This window comes from Vipera berus (genome assembly GCF_964194415.1).
Source record: "Vipera berus genome assembly, chromosome: 1".
NCBI lineage: Eukaryota > Metazoa > Chordata > Lepidosauria > Squamata > Viperidae > Vipera > Vipera berus.
In genome coordinates this window covers 261,346,096-261,367,313 of record NC_138202.1, presented here as the reverse complement: position 1 = coordinate 261,367,313, position 21,218 = coordinate 261,346,096, and the positions used below count along the sequence as shown (strand labels likewise).

The 21,218-nt window shown below is 36.9% G+C and overlaps 1 protein-coding gene across 31 annotated transcripts in view; it reads left to right on the top strand.

The window, feature by feature from the left end:
• The window catches only part of TRDN (triadin), a 232,431-nt gene that overhangs the window by 139,841 nt on the left and 71,372 nt on the right, over positions 1-21,218 (top strand). For 30 of the 31 annotated variants that reach the window (XM_081313558.1, XM_081313557.1, XM_081313536.1 and 27 more), the window contains 8 exons: positions 5,857-5,892; positions 8,873-8,929; positions 14,531-14,566; positions 16,568-16,606; positions 18,003-18,035; positions 18,136-18,174; positions 19,665-19,697; positions 19,815-19,853. In XM_081313558.1, the coding sequence (XP_081169684.1) occupies positions 5,857-5,892; positions 8,873-8,929; positions 14,531-14,566; positions 16,568-16,606; positions 18,003-18,035; positions 18,136-18,174; positions 19,665-19,697; positions 19,815-19,853 (312 nt within the window). The remainder of the gene's footprint in view (positions 1-5,856; positions 5,893-8,872; positions 8,930-14,530; positions 14,567-16,567; positions 16,607-18,002; positions 18,036-18,135; positions 18,175-19,664; positions 19,698-19,814; positions 19,854-21,218) is intronic. The other variant, XM_081313551.1, reaches the window with a different exon arrangement.

Genomic DNA, 21,218 nt, shown 5'->3' with positions numbered 1-21,218 from the left:
CTGGTCTGAGTTCTTTTAGTTCTTCTGCGATGCAGAGTGGATCCCACATGAATTGTGCATATGGTGGTTGCAGTGAGGTTGATCTGTATATTCCATGTTTGTATGTTGGTAGCATGTACCTTGTGTTTTGGTGTAGTCCTTCTCTCATCCACAGGTTGTTTTGTCCTTCTGTTAGTTCTTCCCAGTCTGTTTCATACTGAGTAGCATATTGCATAAATGGTGTTATTAAATGTGGTAAATGCTGCAGTGGCTTGAATTGCACTTTGTTCTGTTAGAGGAATCATGTTGGATACTGTTGCTGATACACTGCAAACGCGGAATCGTGCAGTCTTGTAGAGTAGTGTTGTCCATTGTTGGAATGTTAGGTAATCTCTCCAAAGTTGGTTTGGTATTCTGTGGTATCCTGTGGTGTATTCAATTGGGTTTTTTGGTTGTGTGGTGTTGTTGTTTGATGTTGGGTAGTCCATTCCTGCATTTTCAATGTATGCATAGTAGGAGTTTTTAAACGTTACCATAGGCATAATGTAGGTAATTTAGGTAATTTAGCCAATCGTCGGTATTAAGTGGCCTGTCCACTCCAATGGTTGTTTCAGTTTGATGTTGATTAGGTTGTTGTATTTGGAGTAGCTTGATGGGAGTAGTGAGCTTGCGTTCAGGATTAGGTTGATTAGATATTCGTCGTACGGGGACCAGTCTATCTCCTCCTCTTCGTTCTCTAGGTCCAGTAGGAGATCGACTACATCCTCTACTGTTGGGCTCAGTAGAGATTGGTCGCTGTGTGATATTTGTTCGTTGTCTGCTGCAGTCGCTGGATTGGTGTCTTGGTAACCTCCTTCTGTTAGTTGTGGTGCCAGTGCAGCTTGTAGGTCTTGGCTCGTCGGAGTCGCTGTCACTCTCGATAATGTTGTTTCTTCTTCTGCACCTGTGGTTGCACCTGATAGGTGATTTTGAAAGGGATCTTCGATTAGGCCTACTTGGTATGCTGCTTCCTGAATCAGAACTGTTCCCGTTGTTATTGTCTGATGGGTCACTGTCGTTAGGTGTTGTGCAAATTGTAGTATTTGGTTTGCTGGTGTTGGATCGTAGGCTTCTATCCCTCCAATTCGTAGTGCTGTGTTCACTACTCTGGCTACTTGAGTGTGTGTGTTGATCAGTGTCTGTAGGCGTTGTTGAAGGAACGTTGCTGGTGATAACCCTGTGGAAGATAAAAGTGGTACATCAATTGGTTAGTGCTTGTCGTTCTGCAGAGCAGTAATTCCATAGGTGTTTGTTAGTTGTTATGAGTACTGGTGTGCAATTTGTTCGGATTTGTTCTTTCTTACTTTTTCAAGGACTTGCAATAAGCTCTATTTTACCTTCTGATGCTATAGTGGTGAGTGAGGAAAGCTAATATTATAAACTGTTTCTCTGTAGCTGGTATAGCACATTTTGACTATCATTTCCATCATACCTGGAGAGTATGGTTTCATGTGCTTGGTTGGGGAACTATAGAACCTTTCATTTTTAGAAGCCTTTAATAAACAATGACTGATGTCACTTCAAATGTCCAGTTTTAATTGTTAATATCAATCTAAACAGATACACATTCAAAATCCTATTGTATCTTAGTTTTCCTTTGATTCCTCTATCTACTAATAAAAATTGGCCTAATGATCATTATAATTCAACACATCTGGTTGGTTCCATTTGGAAATGGCTGCTTCATAGGATCCCAAAGACTCTTGGTGTGTGAATTTTGATTTGTGGCAATCAGAGGTCCATTAAAAATATGATAGAACGGATTTAATTTTAATTCATTCCTGGCTTTTGTTAGATAATTACCAGGCTATTAATTCCTTGAGTAGAAATAACGCAGTTACCTAGTACTTGACCTCTGATGCTCATACTTTCTGAGACCAGGCTGTATTAAGAATCATCTTTCATGGCTCAAAATACTCCAATGAAAAGCTGTTTTTTAGAGAGCTTATGCCACCTGCTGCAGCTTTTATTTTAACACATTGGAACATTTTGCTAGGGGCAGCAAATGAAACATTAAGTATCATCCATGCATGATGTATTGGTTTAAAAGCCCCCATTAATGTATCAAAAAATGCAGAAAATGATTTCACACATATGGCTGACATATTGTATCTAGAAACCTTCTGCTTATTTAGTTTCTTGGAAGCCCCAAAGTCTATGTGCTTATGTTAGTTTTCTACATCTATGTAACTGGAAACCTTGGTCTTTAGATGTTAAATAGAGAACTGGAAATGCCATGGTTAGCTTATATTTATCAAGTGAGTTGCCAACTGTTAGGCATATGGTGTTAGCCTACAATGTTGGGTTGAAAATATATTAACCATGATGTTATGTCTTTAAGATGTTAATTGGCCAATGGGTGTGTAAGTGTTCTCATGGCCATAAGAGGGAGCTAGTAACGTAGCTTCTTTCTCTCTCTGAATTTACTGCTCTCTACTATTACTGTTTTTGCTCTGTTACCTGAACTGTGTATTGACCTCTGGACCGGTAAGAAGACTTTGTATTTTGGATTACTTCTTGGACCGTTGCTATTGTGTATGACCTGGACTGTTTATTTTTGACTGTGCATTTTTGTTCTTACACCACCTTAAAGTAAACTACTTTTTGCTTTCACAACTCAGTGTACTCTTGTGTTTACTGTGTGACTCTTACTGCTCTAAGTACCCTTCCTTGTCTGTGCAACTGTTTGGTAGCACAAGGAGACCTCTGCACAACAAATTCCTTAACACCAACTAAAATAAATCAAATTGCTCATTAACAAATATGTCCTCTAAATGCAGTGAGATTTTTTTTCTGAGCAAACATTATTTTGAGCAAACTATCCTTCTATGAAATCAGTCTTAAATTAAGTAAACTTATATAGATTGTATGATGTGTCTCAAGTACAGATTCATATCTGGGTAAAATATTTTGAATTCTTCTTTCCCTTCTGCCCATCCATTGAAAAATCTTGTGTAATAATTTTTGAATTCTAGCAAGCCTGGTTATCTAGATCAATGCTGCCCAACTCTTTGGGCACCAGAGACCGATTCCATGGAGAGAGGTTTTTGCGGGGACCAGAGGGGGTGTGGTTTCATGTAGTGCCTACATCCTACAGATGGGGCTTTGCTTGTTTGCATAGACTGGTTTTTGGCATGACAGGGACCAGTGCTGGTCTACAAACTGGAGTTTGGAGACTTCTGATCTAGATGACCAGACACTCCAGTCCAGATGTTTTAGGACTACAAGTTTCCAAATTCCTAGTTATGGAGGTTGGAGAAGATTGCCCTATAATATAAACAGCTGGTCATTAGAATTATATCTATCAGTGATGATGGGGTCCCTTATATAGGTATGAAGAGAACTATTTGTTCAGCTGCAGTCATCATTTTTTCTCAAGATTTTCACATTCTATCAACATTGACTCCATATTTAAGAATCCTAAGACATATTTACCTTATTTTGTGAAAAAAGGTGATTGTTCTTACATTTTGCTGATAGCTGGCTTTTGTTTATTACCACAAATGTTCCATTTGATGGATTTAGTTCTTTATAAAAAAAATCACCTTGTTTTCCTTAATGACCATCTGTAGTCCAGAAAAGCATAGCCTTCCTTTTTGAAAACATATGCCTTGCATATTTAAAAAATCATTTCTGCAATTATTCAGAAACCCAGCATGCGGTCCTCTGAATCCCATAGAGGTTTGCAAAACTGGTTCAGTATTGTTTGTGCTGTGTCTGTGTATTATGTTAATCAGTGACAATCAATATAGGGAGTAATACTTTATCATTATCCATAATAGAGAAGATTGCTTGCTTTCATAAGCAAACAGGATAATCTGAAAACTTGCTCTGGACCCCTATTTTTCCTGGGCAAAGTCGCTGTGGTTTGACAATGCTCCAGCTTTGTGATTGCAAAGATTGTTCATGCATAGTGGAAGCAGCATGAGAATCACTCCACATTTTGCCTGAAGTATATTAATGGAGTCATGACCCACATTTTGAGGTTCCCAAGTGTCTTTCATTATGGGCCTTAGCAGAAAACTGGTGGAAGAATTGCTGTGCATATTGAATAAGGAACTAATCACAGAGTGAAACAAATATTAAGGAGTAACTATGAATGAATAGTAAAAAAAACAGTGTGATTTTTCCTAATTCTTCATCGGAGTTTTGTTTCTTGTTTTAAACTTTTTTGTATATTGCTAGGTGAAAATAAATACGCACAAATCAGTTTCTCATATGATAATCCTTAAACATCAGAATATATGAAAAACAAGCTACCCTTGAAACAGAATTGGATGAATCTTCTCTCTGAGAAAGCTATGAGTAAAAAAAAATATCTTATCCAAAACATAAAGAAATATCCCAATGTATCAGAACTTTTGTAATTGAGCATGTTGTAGATCACATCTGCCGTTGAACATAATGTTGCCAGTGAGTTCGGGTTTTATAGCTTCTAGTAATAGCAGATAATTGTGATAAATGATTCATATCAACTAAAAAGGACATTTTAAAAATTTCCATACCTGGCAACCATAAAGCATTTATGAATGCTTCAATAGACCTCCATGACCAAAAAGAGCTTTATGATTAATTTCATCTCAGGGTGGTAATCAGCTGGGTTTGAAGCAATTTCTGGAAAAGATAGTGGATAGAGGCAGAAGATTAACCCACAAGCTTTTTTTTTTAGAGCAGAGGTCCCCAACCTTTTGAGCACCAGGGACCGGTTCCAAGAAGAGAGGTTTTCCTGTGGACTGGAGGGGGCATGGTTTCATGTACTGCCTGCATCCCGCGGATGGGGCTTTGCTTGTTTCTGCAGACCAGCTTCTGGCATGCTGTAACCTGGTGCTGGTCCATGGACCAGGGGTTGGGGACCCCTGTTTTAGAGCAAAAGACAATATACATATACCTAATAATGCATGAGTTTCTTCTGGAAACTGCTAGGCTTTCTATTACCTCAGACAAAAGAAAGGGTTCTTACTGAAATGGCACAAGAGTCCTAAAGAGCAGAAATCAAAGCAAGGGGTCCCAAAGAGATAAGCTTCGTTCAAGTAAAAGAAAACAGTTTGGTGGGAAAATGCACATCTAAATGGAAGCTGGCCTTGAAAACTGCTGGAAGGTGTTTTGTCTGAAAGAGCTGTCATTGGCTTTTATTACCCCAGAAGGGAAAAATTGCAAATACTTCAAAGTAAAGTTTTTATCAAGAGTCAGGTTGGTTAAGTCAAGGCTTTTCAACTTTTTCACCCATTGTACCACTTTTAGAATATGGCAACATCCGAGTACCACTAGTCGCCTAGCAAGGTGACAAAAAAAAAGGAAAAAAGTGATGAAGTACAGGTAGTCCTCGACTTACAACAGTTCACTTAGTGACTGTTTGAACTCACAATGGCACTGAAAAAAGTGCCCCCCAAGCCACAGCCGAGCAAGACACCTGCCTGCCCGCCCGGGGGCGCTCTTCCTCCTCTCTGAGGTTTTCATTGTTGTGAGAATTTCTGTTGAGGATTGGCAGCGGGGGTGGGGGAGGTGTTTGGTTTCTATTCCCCCCATCTGCTGGGTGGTTGCAGCAGGTTTTGGTCACTTCACATGACCCTGGGACACTGTCACCATCATAAATATGAATCAGTTGCCAAGCATCTGAATGTAAATCACAAGACCCTGGAGTTGCTGCAACATTCCAGCTGATCGGTGCTTCTTCTGGGCTCAGAAGCTTAGGGTGCAGCTCCCTGGAGAAATACATTTTTATCTTCTGGGACGATGAAATAAATGGATGGCTTGTGGTGTATATGTGAGAGCATTTAGCAGAGCTAACTGCTAATAAGTAACAGAGCACTTATGGCCTTTTATAATATATTCTTACAGACACAAAGGAAGCCATTTCCATCAAGGACCTAAAAAGTGAGTCTTATTTTTCTAATTATGTTCTTACCCTTATTTATTTTTCCCCACTGTTATTAGTGTTTGCTTTGATGCATCCATTTATGCATATTGAACTATATCATTTCATACATTCTTCTTTGGGTAAAAGGCAACTTGCACTCAACGGGATTTACATCTGGGTAGATCTGCAGAGAATTGTGCTGTAAAATTGTAAGAAAATGCAAATATGGAAAGAGTGACACCATTTATAATTTTAAAGTGACATGTTTAGACTTAGCAGTTTCTTCTATTCTGAATCAATTCACACTGCATTTTCAGTTCCCTGTTCCCATTTGTGATAGACAAGTTATTTCTTCCCTTCTCCATTTTTTTTAAATTACATTTTGAAAAAGCAGATACAGATTGAAATGTCAACTGTGATGTCACCTGAGTATTTCTTAGTGGCCATGAGCTGGATAGAAGAGTTCATGTATCTGGTTCCTATAAAATAAGGTCTGAAGACTTTTAGTCCTTGAATAATGTCCCTGGTATGAAAAATGCAAATCATCAAGCCTGGCAGCATTTGCCATTTCTGTTTCTCGGTAAATGATGCAGGAAACAAGTGGCTAAACTATAAAGACATTCCAGAATCCTGCATTATTTAACCAGGTAAAATGTTGTTGTTGTTAGTTGCGAAGTCGTGTCCGACCCATCGCGACCCTATGGACAATGTTCCTCCAGGCCTTCCTGTCCTCTACCATCTTCTGGAGTCCAGTTAAGCTCACGCCTACTGCTTCAGTGACTCCATCCAGCCACCTCATTCTCTGTCGTCCCCTTCTTCTATTGCCCTCAATCTTTCCCAGCATTAGGCTCTTCTCCAGTGAGTCCTTCCTCCTCATTAGGTGGCCAAAGTATTTGAGTTTTAGCTTCAGGATCTGGCCTTCTAAAGAGCAGTCAGGGTTGATCTCCTCTAGGACTGACCGGTTTGATCGCCTTGCAGTCCAAGGGACTCGCAGGAGTCTTCTCCAGCACCAGAGTTCAAAGGCCTCAATTCTTTTGCGCTCAGCCTTTCTTATGGTCCAACTTTCACTGCCATACATTGCAACTGGGAAGACCATAGCCTTGACTATACGCACTTTTGTTGACAGGGTGATGTCTCTGCTTTTTAGTGTGCTGTCTAGATTTGCCATGGCTTTCCTCCCTAGGAGCAAGCGTCTTTTAATTTCTTGACTACAGTCCCCATCTGCAGTGATCTTGGAGCCCAGGAAAATAAAATCTGTCACTACCTCCATTTCTTCCCCATCTATTTGCCAGGAATTAAGAGGGCCGGATGCCATGATCTTAGTTTTCTTAATGTTTAGTTTCAACCCAACTTTTGCACTCTCCTTCTTCACTCGCAACAAGAGACTCTTCAGTTCCTCTTCACTTTCTGCCATTAAAATAGGTAACCAGGTAAAATAGGATCCTAAAATTGCCCCATGCCATCTTGTAAAATGAAAGCTGAAGAGCTTTCAGCTATGTGTAGGAAGTCCATGGACCTAGGGCCACAACTGGACATAATTTCCATTGTTAAGCAAGGCCCTTGCACCCTTTTGATCGTCTTTTTTTGCCATGGTTGTTAAGTGGATCACAGTCCTTAAGCAAATCCGGCTTTCACCATGGACTTTGCTTGTTGGAAGCCAGCTGGGAAGGTCACATGCTGCAACAGCCACAATTGCCAACTGTCCAAATTATGATCACATGGCTGTAAATATAAGTAACATTTTTGACTGCCACTGTAACTTTGAACAGTGCCTAAACAAATGGCTGTAAATCGAGAACTACCTATATTCTTCCGCTGAATTGCAGAAGACATCCGGCTACATACAGAAGAAAGAAAGAAAAAGACAAATGGCTACAGTTATTTCAGATCTTTTGCAGCATATTGCAGTCATGTTATTCTCACTGTGCTTCTATAGCACCATTAAAATCTACATACAGCTCAGTAGCATAACAATTCTCATCTGAGGATCAGGAGAAATCATATGTCTTCCACAGCTATAAGTATTCCAATTGAGGCATTAAGATCCTGGGAAGTAGATGCATAAATAAAGGGAACACTTTGGATCATCAAAAGCAAAAAAATATGAACACTTGAGGACCCCCCCACACACACACACCTCAGAGCAAAAGGTTAACACAGAAAAGATAAAATATAAATTGGATTGCTGTTTTTTGCTGCTGATTTCAATGGGGTAGCAGGTGCTTCGATGGACAATTCTGATCCTTTAGCATGGCATCTTCCATCCTAGGAAGATGGATGCTGCAGCCATCATGTCCCTGACATAAATGATAATAGTTCAGTATTGTCTTCTGAGTAGCAGTTATCTTCTGCATTACAGAAGGAGTGTCTGATTATTTTCTTGTCAAACAGGCATGTTTTGTACAGAGACAGGCTGTGAACTGACTCCAATTACACGTAGCCCTGTTGACCTGAAGTGGGGATGGGTATTCTCATTTATCATAAAAGATGGATCTAGCGCAAGCCAGATTGTTCACTGTTGCACATGTACATGTACATATCTAAGCTGAGCTGGTGACACTGATCTATGCTACAGCATGAGAATAACCTATTTTGTTTTATTCAGGAGAAGAAGAGCACAAACGTAGAGAGACCTTAGTTTCCTTCAGGGAGAATGTTATTCCAGCTATGCCTTTTTATGCAAATGATGCGTGGTTTGTGAACTATTGACCACTGACTATTAAACTGTGATGCTGAGTAGTATAATACAAAAATCTACATTTGTTAATATTAGTAATTATCACCTGATTTCAAATCACAGTTTCTCCCCCTGTTTTTGACTTACAGTAATAGAATTCCAAGAAACAACTTCTTTTAATTATGTTCTCTTTTTCCTTACAAGAAGGATACTAAGGGCAATATTTTTCCCATTTTGTTTCCCCATTGGTTTTGTTTATTTAATTTATTTTTGTTATTGCATGCCTTGTTACAACTGCTTTAATTTGTTTTCATTTCAAGAGCCAGCAAAAACTCCGGCAGCCCCCCAGCCAGTTTCTGTAAAAGTGGCAACACCAGGTAAATAATTCAATTATTTTCTTTTGCTTTGTTTCCAGGATTATTTAAGCACCCTTTTGAGCAGCATGCATTTTTGTTGTTGTTATTATTTCATTGCACCAGAGCGCCATCTGTTGGCTCAGATGTGTATGGACTCTTTTTGTTCTCTGAAAATAAAAATAATACTGTGGTGGATTCTGTCCTGCCAACTGACAAAATCATACAGAATCATTTACAAGTCGCAATAATTGGATTCACTCATTGTTTTAAATCAAAACTAAGCACACTACACTGCACTGTGTAAACCTTGCAAATCTCTGAAGGAAAGCTTTTCCTAACAGAACATGATCAGCATCCAATTGCTGAGTGTGGAATTTCTTGAAACAAGGGCCATGCACAAGTAAGGCTGCTTTCACAAGGCAAACTCAGTGGATATTCACTGCATTTCTGTAAAATACTTGGCTCCATTTGCAAATATCGACACAGATGAAAGTCTTACTGCAAAGGGCCAAGGTAGCTATATTATTTTGGGGGGAAAAAACATTTTTTTTTTACTGGCTTACAGTGGGTTTGTTCCATTTTACAGAAGATCATCCCGCAGTTAATGAGTTGTTATATGGCCATCCTTTACCTGTGTTTGTGGAAAAAACTAGCAACATGAGTTACCTGATTACAGATTTTTCATTATAGTTAAGACATTTGGTATTTCTACTCTGAATACTTAATTATGATAAAATTATTTCTAAAGTTGAATCTACAGGTATGAATTAGCTTCTACAAATCAGTGTCCTCCTCTAGCCACTTTTTTTTAAAGAGGAGGGAGGTGACAGAAAGTTTAAAAAAAGAATATTTTTCTGCAATAGTTTTTGGTTTTGATTCTGTACCCCACAACTATAGTTGACTCCAATTAAATGGAACATCTTATCCTTTTTTTAATCTGTATGAAGTTAGTGAAAGGAGGAAACAGATGCTGAAGGTATAATATAATTACCGTATCCTAAGAACAGATTATTTCATAGTCCCACAAGGAAATAATTTTGCAAATTGTTCCTCTGATAACAGTGAATCAGATCATTGCAGATGATTTCAAATATAGTCTTCACAATCTATAAATCCTTATTTATCATTTTGATAAAGAATATCAACATGAAATGCATTCATGGGAGGAGATTTGTTGCTCTGCAGAATGATGACCCCCATTAACAAAAATGGCATTATAAAGTAATTATTAGCTCTTAAAAACAAATCTACCTTTTCCAGATTTTTTTTAAAACATTCCCAGTCTCCCCACCTCCCTGAAATATTTAAGTAATAACCAGGCCCAATTTTGCTTGTTTCCCTGAAAAATAAGTTACATGCCGCCATCTGCTGAAACAAACTTGTAATATTCATCAGAATAATAGTTGGTTTGTTTTTCACAAATTGTTGATATCAACATTACAACAATCACTGAAAATGCTATGAGGCTGAATTACTCTAAAAATAATTTGTTGCCTGAAAAATATTGTAATAAAATACACAGCTTTTTGTTGAAACGATGTAGTAATATATGTGAATGACGAAACAGCTTAAAGTATGAAAGGAGTAAATGTTTAGGTCAGGGGTAGGCAACCTCGGCTCTTTTATGACTCATGGACTTCAACTCCCAGAATTCCTGAGCTGGCTGGCTCAGGAATTCTGGGAGTTGAAGTCCATGAGTCATAAAAGAGCCGAGGTTGCCTACCCCTGGTTTAGGTGAATTCTAGCGTGAATTCAAAAGTCAGAGCGACCATAAAAAAATCAGGCAATAGGAGGAAACTAGGATTTAAGTCTGCCTGAAATTCATAGGAAAATAAAAACTCTGCCCAATAAAATGTTCGCAGTTCATTTGCAGAAATGTTTATTCAGAAGCGATTCCTACAGAGTTAATAAGGCGGACTTTCACAAATTTGTATATTTTGTCTTCCATGTATTTTTTTTTCTTTGAAATTGGATAAACATACCCCCTTCACCATTGAGTTTCTCAGGATGACTTTCAAAATATTAAAATCATAACATATTTTATAAACCAAAATAATTAAAATGCAGTACATAAACAATAAAAACCTAGCTGCATGTTGATTAAAATGCTTCTGTGCAGTGGGTGCCCATGTATATTTGCTGTATTAACAGGGTAAAAGTTATGGGGAAAATATATGTAGTATACCGTATATACTGTAATTTTTATTGAATAAATTCTTAACAAAGCAAAAACCACAAAAGAAAATAATCAATACAAATAGTAAATAGTGGGAAAAAAAGAAAAAGAAAATAGAAAAGAAGAAAAGGAAAATAAGGATTATAAAGAAGGAGCTTCCAATCATCTTGGCAATAGATATAAATAGATTTTAATTCTTTCCACTCTCTGGATGACACATACATGCATCAATAGCAATTTTCAGAATATTTTGACACACTATAAACTGTCTGGATGTTCCTGGAGTCCTTGGGCATTACTATTTATATGACAATAACTAAAGCCCATTAAATGTCTTTTCATGGTACCCCTAATATAGTTGTTTCTAAAAAAGCAAAAGGCAATGGGAAAGGATTGCGCTGGTGCATCAATTCTTGTTTGGATCACTAACATTCTTGAAAATTTGGGTATAACTGCTCAGTTCTTACCTCAAAGTACTCTCCTTCTACTATAGTTCTACTTATTAGAAGTACCCATTTGCATAATCAAATCAATTGAAATAATAGAATAGAATATCTTTATTGTCATTTTGTATCCCACAATGAAATTAAGTGCTATCCACAGTGCACACTACACACAAGTAAAAACTACAAGTTAAAAAAAAAACCCCTTACATTATATACACACATCCTTCCCATTCTATTCACCATTGCGCTGCCCCTAATATTGCACTTCAATGTTGCACTGTACAGTAGTATTTGATATGGTTACAGGTCTGAGATAAAAACTATTTTTCCGCCTATTTTTCTTTGTTTTTATTATCCTGTATCATCTGCCAGATGGTAATAGTTCAAAAAAAAAAAAGAACGATAAGTCTTTAAGAATGTTTTGAGCTTTCCTAAGACAGTGGGATTTGTACAGTTCGTCTGGTGGTGGTGGGGAAGGCGAGGGCAGCCAATAATCTTCTGGGCAATGGTAATGACCCACTTTCCTATCTGCTACTGTGCAGTTGGCAAACCAAACACAAATGCAATAGTTTAGAATGCTCTCTTGGAGCAATGATAGAAGTTTTTCATAATCTCTGATACGCCTTCTTAACCAATGCTATAACGTGAGCATTCCAGGTCAGGTCCTTCTTTATGGTAACACCCAGAATCCTAAAGCTGGCCACCCCTTCCACACGGTCTCCGCTGATGATCAGGGGCTGAATATCTGATCTATTCCTCCTATGATCTGCTACAACCTCCTTGCAACCATCTATTGCGATCACAAGTTTCAAACTTTACAACTGCAATACCGAGTATAGTAAAATTGATTCATGGATATTGAGACTTCTGCATGAATCAGGTAGGGGGAGCAAGCTAGCTACAAGAAGCAATCTGCAGGCTGATGAGAAAACGTCTTAATATAGAAGTAACACTGATGAGATTTTTAACTTTAAACTATGTGGGGTTTCATAGCCTTGACAATGAATTCTTCCTTTAAAGGAAACATAAAATAGGTTTATTCTGTCATTTTCTAGTCAAGCTATTCTAGAGACAAGGCTGTGCTTCAGAAAATCCTTTCACTTTTTGTTTTGCTGTTAATTGATAGCAAGCCTAGGTCTTTCACAAGAAGGGTTGATACCTTCCTGATTGTCTCACCACCTGAGATTGACATTTGGGGAGTTGATCTTCTAAATATTCCCCAAACAGCAGATGGGATTGTCCCCACCCTCTTCTGCCAGCTTCCCTTTCTTTCCTGAGCCATCGCCCGTATGAGTGATCTTTGTTATTACACACCACCACTGCCTTTTCAAGTAGCTTCAGGGAGTGTTGGCTATTCTGTGCAATTCGTGATTTGGAAATTATGTAGATTCTGTGTCAGGAAATGAGGCAGAATATATCCTATTTAGTTATAAGAAGTTTGTTAAAGGAGGGATGTAGGGTTGTTCAAAACCACTTGCCTCATTCCCCTTAGTTCTACTGGAAAAGAGATGGGCTCTTTCTCCCCCATAAATAATGGTGTGAAGAGAACGTAGTAGAAGTCAGGAAGTAATGTTAGAAAACCTCCATTATATCCAGTTATGCTTAGGTAGTCACTGCTGAGTAAATCATGGAGAAAATGTTAATTAATACAGCAACAACTAAAGATAATAAAATGCTTCGTGCATTCTACCACATGCAGTCACATAATATTATTAATATATTATTTATAATGTTAATCCAAACACTTAATCATATGATTACTAATGTAACATTGAACTGTGTTGCAATAGTAGCAAGACCTCCGTGTACATTAAGACATTATTTATATGGGCAAATATTATTTTTCTGTCTGTAGACGATAGGATAAAATTAAGAATTTCATAGCCTAAGGCCATTTCTTGACAGGGCAGATGCAATGCAAAATTGGATTGAGCAACCCACTGATGCCATTGCTAGGGGCTTCATGCCAGGATGCCAGATCCTGTTGCCCCAACTGTTTCTGATCCCATTTCTAACACCGAGTTGTTATGAAATAATAATTCTGTATCTAATGAATAAAAGAAACCAACAGGTAAATAGAAAAGTTTATCTCAGATACCAATATTGGGTTAATTACAGTACTTATAAGCATACATAGCTCCATGTGTCCATTTCTCATTGATTCAATGCATGATTCTGCCATACTGTATATGGTTGAACTGTAGAAAGTTTGCTTATATGATGGTACTTTGTTCCCTATGTGGTCTTTTGAAAAGCCGATTAGTCATTTCTCCCTTTTTAGGATATTCGGACATGCATATTGATTAATTTAATATTAATTGACTGTTGTAAGCTCTCCAGAGTTGCTTAAATATACATCATTTGAATAAAAACTAATTTATTAGCTTGGTTTCCTTGCACATGACTTGTCTGTTTAGATCTAAAGGAGAAGGGCCTTTATATCTCTCTATAGGTGCTTTACCTCGATGGCGATAGGTTTTAGTTAATTTTTCTTTTCTTTTATGCTGGCGGGAGGGGAAAAGGTTCTTGAAAGTGAGTGGGTAAGACAAGACAGTTATTTCTTGTTTGCTGGCAGACAAACAATAGTTAGCTGTCATTTCTTCAAATGTAGCATCTGATTCATCCTTGGTTCTCTATGAGCACTGTACTTTTACCGAAAAGCAAAATGTGTCCTTTCTTACTTCTCTCTTGTAATAAAACAGACTAACTGCCCTTTCAAAGTCTTAATTGGGGAATGAGTAAGCTCACTGTCTGTAAGTGACCCCAGTCTATCATTTTATTTTCTGGTCAGTGTAGAAGTACTACACTGCTTACTAAGAACTTTCAAGGGCAGGAATAATACCTTTGTTTTCCTCTTACCTTCCAGAACCATACAAGAAAGAAAAGCTGATAGAAATAGGAAACCGCATCCCATTTTCTCACCTCCACTTCCCAGAAACATATTCATATAGTATGCTATTGAAAAATTATCATAATCCTTTTACTCTTTTATTTTTACAGACTGGTCAAAGAAGGGTGCACATGTGAAAGAATCTGGTAAGACCTGGTTGTTGCTTTTTTCCCCAAATTACACTTTCTGTTTTGAATACTTTGTATTAATTCATATAAGATTGTTGATGTGAACATGCCAGAGAAGAGGACACTGAGTAATGAAATAAAATGACATGAAAAATAGACTACATCTTGTTCCTGTGAGTTACTTAGGACTAATTCCTACAGCCCCTTATCCTCTGCCTCAAAATCATCCATATTCTGGTCCTCATTGAATAATTCTTGCTATCTCTTCAATCCATTCACTGAGTCTGGATGGACCATGTCTGCATATGTAATTACATTTTTCTTACTGTAATTATCTCCAGTATGAAAGGCATTTAAAGGACACATTAGCAAGTCTATCTAATGGGCTTATTATTTTCCTTATAGAATTCCATGCTTCTATCAAACTGTGTTTGATAATATGTTCTCCTTTGTGTCTCATAAATATTCATTGTACTATGTATGTCTTTCCAGTCCATTAGTAGTATTAACATTCTACTAATCAAGAATTTTATTCACTCTGTTACCCATAACAAGCAACTTGCTTTCTGATTTAATATAAATTTTGAAGAACAAAACCACCTCTTTTAAATATTGAAAATTTTTAATTTAACTATGGGAATTTTCCCACTTCATATAAATTTGCTGACTGTTTCTTGCTATTTTTGTAAGGCTCTCCCTAAGATTTACAACTCTCTGATGCCATTTGGAATAAATAGTTGATCTTGGGAAATAATTTCATGTTAACAATTACAGTTGATCCTGATCAAAGTGGCCTTGCGTTCTTCCATCTTCTGAGATCTCTTCTGAACTCTTGCCATAATTTAACATAGAACATTCTGATTTTAAGTGAAGTGCCAATTCAAAAAAATACCATTTGTTGGAAGCATATATACAAACTCCTACTTAGATATGATATGGAGACAAGAAAAATAAAATAAAACCTTATGATAAAATGGATGCAAAATTTCAAAGAAACAATCACTACACAACAATGAGAAGAATTATAGATTAAATCCATAAAATCTACTTCAAGTCACAACCTAAAAGAAAATTGGTATAAAATGTTTTACATATGGTACACAACTCCATCGATTTATCTCCAATATAGTTAAATCATATATTATATAGTAATAAATGTTGTAAATGCCATGAAACAGAAATTCTATATTTGATGAATATGTAAAAAAACCCTCAAAGGTACTGGAAAGATATACATAGTACAATGAAGAAAAGTTCAGAAATTAAATTTGAAATGAAATTGTGATACACACACACACACACACACACACACACACACACACACACACACACACACACACACATATATATATATATATATATATATATATATATATATATATATATATATATATATATATATATATATATATATATATATATATGTAAATTATTCAAATTGCTAATAAAGAATTAGGGAGGCTGATATGGCCATTTCAAACTTATTTTGTTCTCATCAGTCAGTCATACCCTTTATCTGAGATTCGAACCTGGGCTAATTATATATTAGGCAGTTTTTTAACCCCTATATATATATATTGCTCATGGCAATGAGAATAAATTTTGCACAGAATTGGAAGAAAGAAACAATTCTGATGATATCTGATTGGCTACTTAAATTTGGAGAATATTCAGCAATAACAAAAAAAACCAACATATATACAACAGGAAGAAAATAAGAGCCACTTAATTCTTGCTTTGTTTTAATTATGAAATCACAAGAGTAATTAACTGTGATCTTGGTTTATCATTTCAATAATGATATGGAATATATGGAATAAGCGCACCCTTATAGACTCTGATGGAGAAATCATTTTCTTACATCCTAGAAACACATAAAAAAGAAAAGCCAGTAGAAATATGTCAGTATGTTAATGTTTTCTTTCTTTCACAACTGCAAAACATGATATTGGACATGGATATGGATTATACATCTTCAAATTGTAGAATAACTGAAATCCTTATATCTTCTTTTTTTAGCCAAAGTGCCAAAGAAACATGTGCATGTAAAGAAATATGGTAAGAATGGGGTAAAACATATCTCAGAAATGGCACTGTTCCTTTTGAACACTTAGTATAAATTAACAAAAGACTCTGGAAGTGGCTGTTACACATCCTAAGTGACTACCTAGTGAAATAAAGCCAAAAATTTGTATAATAAATTTCCTAGAGGTGGGTTACTTAAGCCTCATCCACACAATCCTGTTGCTTTGGTTCCAACAAAGTCTGCTTGGCTTGTGACCTCCCGTTTGGACTACTGCAACGCTCTCTACATGGGGCTGCCCTTGAGGACCACTCGGAGGCTTCAGCTGGTGCAGAATGCGGCCGCGCAAGTTGTGATGGGGGTCTCCCGATACTCCCATGTAACACCTCTACTCCGTGAGCTGCATTGGCTTCCGGTTGCCCTCCGGGTGAGATTCAAGGTGCTGGTGATGACCTATAAAGCCCTAAATGCCTTGGGTCCGGGATATCTGAGGGAACACCTGCTGCCGGCATCAAGTTCCCTTTGTCCAGTGCGCTCCCACAGGGAGGGTCTTCTCAGGGTGCCACCGGTAAGAGATTGCCGGCGGACAACACCCAGGGATAGGGCCTTCTCAGTGGGGGCGCCTGCCCTTTGGAACCAGCTGCCAGTGGAGCTGAGGACTGCCCCCGACCTCCGTTCATTCTGCCGGGACCTGAAGACCTGGCTCTTCGAGCTCTCTGGCCCAGGCTAAGGATTAATCTTATTTTAACTGGGGTTTTATTTATACAGGGACAAATTTAATTTTTTTTTAAACTTGTTTTTAACTTTTGTATTTTGGTTTTTAATTACCCTGTAAACCGCCCTGAGTCCTTCGGGAAAGAGCGGTATATAAATGTAATAAAATAAAATAAATAAATAAATAAAATATTTGGCCTTGGTACTGGAGCCAGATTACTGGAAGAGCTCAATCTTATTTTCAACTTGGAAGACCTATAAGCCTTAAGAAGAAAAACACAGAAACAAAAAAGAATAGATAATAAAGTACATTCTTCCAACTGAATTCAGAATATATTCAATCCCAGATTAGTTTTGTTTGTGGAATTAAAGTCTCCTCAGTCTGTCATTTGCTTCTTTGCTAAGTATTAAATTATATACTGTTTATTTCAAATATTTAAATGCAAAAATCATTTTCTGCTCATATAAATCTTAAGTTCTTTTTTTAAAAACCCAACAAAAATGAATAGATGGTAAATTGCATTCTGCCAACTGTGAGTTATCTAGTCAGAGGAATCTCCTCAATTTTACCTCAATTTTAATTGAGGAATTAAAACATTCTGTCTCGAATTGCCCTCAATTTATTGCTTCCTTCTTTGTTAAATATGGAATAATTCACTGTTTATTTTGAATACCCGAATGCAGAAATCAAGTTCAAACCTTCCTCTTATTTTCTAGAACCAGACAAGAAAGAAAAGTCAATAGAAATAGGTAAGCATGCTCTTATTTTCCTACATTTACCTAAAAGTTGTGTTATGCATAAATATTCAATATGTGTGATAATCAATATATTTAAATCTTTTTATTTTAGCCAAGCTGCCAAAGAAGGCTGTGTATGCAAACAAAACTGGTAAGACCTAATCTGGGACAGTCAACTTTCTACCTTGAAAAGTAATCAAAGACTACAGAAATGAGTGTTCCATAAGAAAAGCAGCTAACTATTGAAATAAAACATCAAATTTTGATAGGAGATGATTCAATCCTTTTTCCCATACTAAATTGACTTTATGAGGAAATTAAGTTAAAAATTGGGGGGGGGGAAATGTTGATATGGCAAAATTGGATGAATTGGTTTTGGATGAATTGATTTTGGATCAATTGCTTTTGGATCAATTGATAGATGATGAGGACAAATTTTTAACCTATGATATGCTAGGAGACAAATATTTATCAGATGTAACTCAGTGGCAATATTTACAGCTACAATCATTGTTAACAGCGTTGTTTGAACCAGCAGCATTTTCAGCTTCTGAGACACCTGAGATATGAGATCAATTGGTTAAATCTTTTAAACTATTCATTTCAATATATGTTATCAATAAATCAATTTGATATGCAAATGCTAAAAAATAGTGAAATAAAGAATTAGAGTTTCCTATATTGCCTAGACAATGAGACTGTGTCTTAACATCTATACCTAGAATATCAATAGATCACAGCTTACAACTTATAAAACCAAAAATAATATTTAGAATTTTTTGGACTCCATTATGTTTGTATAGAAAAGGATTGTGTAGGACAGCATGTTGTTATATGCAGTAATGGGAATGCTTCTTTAAAAAGCATTAAATTTTGGGACACAATAGAGGACTACATAAATGTTGACTGTGCAAACAAAGCTAAGATTTTCCGAGGATAATATTATCTTAAATTACATACCTAGCTCAAGGAATTTGACAACTGAACAACGTAAATGGATTCTCCATGCCCTTATTGTAACTAAAAGACTGATAATGCAACATTTGAAAGATAAATGTGTGGCTTTGCTGGATTGAAGACTGGATTATAGTTGCTACCTATGAATGGATTGCCTATAGATTGTACACTTTGTGTGGATAAATATCAGGAAATATGGGTCTCATTTATACAAAGTACTGTAGGTTAAAAAAGAATGAAAGTCATATATATATATATATATATATATACACATATATACATACATACGCAAACACACACACATTTTAATGTTTGTATTAGATCATATATAGAACTATATCTGTTTATTGTTCTAACAATATATTATACTCTGTATCTTATTTTTCTGTTGTATTTTTTCACTTACTTTTAAGCACTTCTTATGCATTGTTTGATAATGTATGTATTTTGAGTTTTGTTCCTTTTGCTTTTTGCTGTTATTATTTCAAAAGCAATAAAATATTTTAAAAAATGTAGATAGGAGACTACATTCTGTCCAATGTGATTAATTGGGGAATTAAAACATTCTATATTTAAGTGCCCTTGGTCTATCACTTCTTTTTCTGTTAACCATGGAATCATCCACTGTTTATTTTGAGCACCCAAATACAGAAATCATGTTCAAATCTTCCTCTTACTTTCTAGAAGCAGATAAAAAAGAAAAGCCAATAGAAATAGGTAGATATGCTCTAATTTCCCCACCTTTGCTATCTGAAAGATGTGATACACATATTAATATCCATGTTCAATATTTATAATAATCAATATTCTTAAATCTTTTTCTTTTCCTTATAGCCAAGCTGCTAAAGAAGGCTGTGCATGCAGTCAAAACTGGTAAGACCTGAGTAAAAGTAAATCTAGAAAATTCCATTTTCCATTTTGAAAATTAATAAAAGGCTACAGAAATGAGAGTTCCAAGAGAATGACTAATTGCTAAAAAATAAAACACCAAATGTGGCTTACTCTTTTATTCCCTTCATTGCCCTCCCCCATGGGAAGAGATGGCCTATTCTATTGGCCTTCCCCAGGTGACTAATGGACTGTATGTGGGAGCTTATGGTTTACTCTGTGGATCTGGTGGTTGGTTTAGGTGAGGTCTCAGTTGTTGCCAGGCATGGGTTTTTGACAGGAGCCTTGGACCACAACACCCCTAGGTGACTTGTCTCTGTGCATCAATACCAGGCACACTTTACATTATTGAGAAACTCCAGGACAGGTTGCACTCCCTGCAAAAAAAATATCTGGAGTGATATTGGAAAAAGATTTAAACAAGCCTGATTGAATATGGGCAATTGCCTATATTACCTTGTAATGATAAGGGCAGCAAAATGTAAGTATTGTGTTTGTTGATAGCTATCCAACGGACCTACTCAGGGTGACAGATAACATTGCTCAGATTGACATTGAATTGTATGCTGGCTGGGTGAGTTTGGTGGGGGTACCTAGTCTTGTGGTATGATCTAGGTGAATCCTGAGGAAATGGATAGGGTTCTCTGTGCTGTTGCTTTGGCCACTTGTTTGTTGGACTCAGTTCCCCCCTGAAGTAGGTCTTTGCTAATGTACTGAACTCTCTGAAGGAGGGGTAGTCCCTAGAGCCCAGAAGGAGGTGGTGGTATTCCCACTCCTCAAGACCCAACAATTTTATGTAACTGTTGACCTGTCTCTAATATTCCCTTTTCAGGGAAGGTTGTTGAGAAAGTGATCAGACAGAAAATGCTGTGAACCCTCTAGGACAAGAGTAGGCAACCTTGTCTCTTTTATGACTTGTGGCCTTCAACTCCCAGAATTCCTGAGCCAGTATGGCTGACTCAGGAATTCTGGGAGTTGAAGTCCACAAGTCATAAAAGAGACAAGGTTGCCTACCCCTGCTCTAGGAACTGGATTATCTAGACCTATTTCAGTTGGGTTTCATGCCAGGACTAAATACAGAGACAATCTCAGTAATTTGACTTTTGTAGGTGACACAAAACTGCCAAGAAAAAAAAACTATGAATAAATCGTAAAGTACATTCTACCAACTGTGAGTTATCTAGTAAGAACAGTCCATTCAATCCCAATTGAGTTTTAACAGTCAGATTAAAAGAGTGACTTTAAATGTCTTCAATCTATCATTTAATTCTGTAGGAGAAAACCAGGCTGAGCATGAGGGGTAAGTGGGTGTCAACACATCATCAGTCTCAAGTCCCTTCATGTCCATAA